Genomic DNA, 2,340 nt, shown 5'->3' with positions numbered 1-2,340 from the left:
TATATATATATATATATATATATATATATATATATATATATATATGTATGTATGTATGTATGTATACATAAACACATTTACACACACACGTGTGTGTGTATGTACAAAGGGTGTCTGTGAAAGTATAATGCTGCTTCTACTATTACCACCTGGTTGAATATTCCTGGTATTCAGTTTGTGAATGTTTTACTTACGAATCACTCCAGGGTCCATTCCACTCCTTTTCGCCCCATGGATTTCTCAGTTTTATAAGGTTCACCTCCTTTCCTTTGTATTGAACCTGCAAACAGAAAGAATGCTCTATACTCACATACAGACATCGCTCCTCCTCACCCCTTCTTCCTACTCCTCCCCCTTCTTCCTCCTCCTCCTCCCCCTTCAAATAAAACAGACGACACTTCAGAAGCCATTTTGAGAAACTGGGTTTGGCAGAAAATACTTCGTGCTCTGCTTCAGTTGGTTTTGCTTTGTGTTTTGCTAATTAAAATTGATAAAGGAAAGGTGTAAAGAAAGGTGAGAAGATTAATAACTTACCTTCGCAAGTTTTATTATGCTGTAAGCATGATATGAAAAAAGACCTACACCTGTCTTGCCTTCTACTTCATAATTCTCATCAAGCTAAGTGAAATAAAGAAAGAAAGCAAAGTAACAACAACAACAACAACAATAATAGTAATGGAAGTGTTATCAAGTACATTGTTTTGTCTTGGTATAAAAAGATGGCCTACAGCAAATATTCTGCTCAATACCACAGATTTGCTTGTCAGTTGTTTGACCTTAACAAGTTAAGCATGTCCCTTGGTGGCTGACGATATGTGCATCTCTGATCAGGAGCAGAAGTAGTGGGGGAGCATCATAGCCTTGTGTTGAGAGGAATTCTTTGGGGTTTGAATAATTCACCTTTGGAAACATGGGCGTTTTGTTCAACATCCTTAAACAAACCTTATTCAGGGACCTTTTGAGCAGAATGGGCTATTCGACCTGAACAAAATTCTAATTGGGCCCCATCTGCAAGGTGCCGTTTATTTTGATATGAGATCATGTCGCGCACATACGGCTGTGATGCATGTGCCTGGTGTACCCTTATCAGACGGGTAGTCATGATGGGTATAACAGGCTTCGTGTATTTGTACCCCAGTATCACTTTGATAGCAGACACGGCTCTCTCACTCAATAATAATAATAATAATGGGAAAACAGACCGAGAGCACTATATTGGTAGCACCGGAACACTAAAAAAAGAGACTTTGGGTGTTTTGGCCGGTGAGCTGCATATTATTTAGAAAATGTAGGCTGCTGCCTATGGAACAGAAAGGGTGCCGCAAAAGGAACTGGGGAATGAAGGATCAGCTCATAATCGATAACTTAGTCATCAGAAACTGTAAGAGAATATACACAAACCTGAACAAAATAAAATAAGATAACAAGGTGAATGCAACTGATGTTCCTAAGACATTTATAAATAGAAAGGTGGTCTTATAGCTGGGTGCTTTTTACGTGCCAATGGTACAGTTGCAGTTTACATGTGGATATGTATATATATATGGATGCTGTTATATTAGAAACACACACACACACACACACACAAAGTATAGAAAGACACAGAAAAATATACTTACAATGGCACAAGAAAACATTGACTGCATGGTGGCCATTCTTGTCATCATCTGGAATGTTTCTGTAGGGTTGGGGTCATCGGCATTAATGAAGAAGCATTCGGAGACTCCTCCAGTCATGTCCACCATGCCACGGGCAACGAAACCACCAATCAACGTCTCATAGCAGCCGGCAAGCCTTCACCAACAAAGATATACATACATACAAACATATATATATATATATATATATATATAGAGAGAGAGAGAGAGAGAGAGAGTGAGTGACAGAGACAGATAGAAAGAGTGAGAGAGAGAAAGAGAAAGAAAGAGGTGTAGAGGATGAGAAAATGCTGGAGAGAGCGGGAGAGAGAGAGAGGGGGGGAGAGTGTGAGAAAGAGAGAGAGAACGAGGTGTCTTACTTGGCATAGGCCTTCTCCAAGAGACACACCCAAAATTCGTCAGGTTCTGAATTATTGTGAGCGTAAAGTATTTCATGAGTGATTCTGTTGACTGGAAGTCGGTCATCGACGACGACTTCTTTCCATTCTCCATACCACCAAAAATTGAAACGGAAAATTCCTGCAATTGACCAGAATGAATAATGGTGCAAAATTGGCAATAAGCATCAAAAGTGAATCTGAGAATTTAACAAGAGATTTGTATTACGTCATGGCATATCTAGAGCTACATTCTTTAATGTAACTCTACTTTTTGTTATTAATCATTTGGATGTATATGTTCT

At 39.0% G+C, this 2,340-nt stretch overlaps 1 protein-coding gene across 3 annotated transcripts in view; it reads right to left on the bottom strand.

The window, feature by feature from the left end:
- LOC106873342 (calpain-2 catalytic subunit) overlaps positions 1-2,340 on the bottom strand; it is a 130,237-nt gene that overhangs the window by 12,306 nt on the left and 115,591 nt on the right. For all 3 annotated transcript variants that reach the window (XM_052977709.1, XM_052977708.1, XM_014920668.2), the window contains 4 exons: positions 2,018-2,177; positions 1,620-1,794; positions 535-618; positions 195-280 (listed from right to left, as the gene is read on the bottom strand). In XM_052977709.1, coding sequence (XP_052833669.1) covers positions 195-280; positions 535-618; positions 1,620-1,794; positions 2,018-2,177 — 505 coding nt within the window. The remainder of the gene's footprint in view (positions 1-194; positions 281-534; positions 619-1,619; positions 1,795-2,017; positions 2,178-2,340) is intronic.

The sequence above is a fragment of the Octopus bimaculoides genome, chromosome 28, assembly GCF_001194135.2.
Source record: "Octopus bimaculoides isolate UCB-OBI-ISO-001 chromosome 28, ASM119413v2, whole genome shotgun sequence".
Taxonomy (NCBI): domain Eukaryota; kingdom Metazoa; phylum Mollusca; class Cephalopoda; order Octopoda; family Octopodidae; genus Octopus; species Octopus bimaculoides.
The sequence above is the reverse complement of the archived record's forward strand: the minus strand, read 5'-3'. Positions and strand labels throughout refer to the sequence as shown.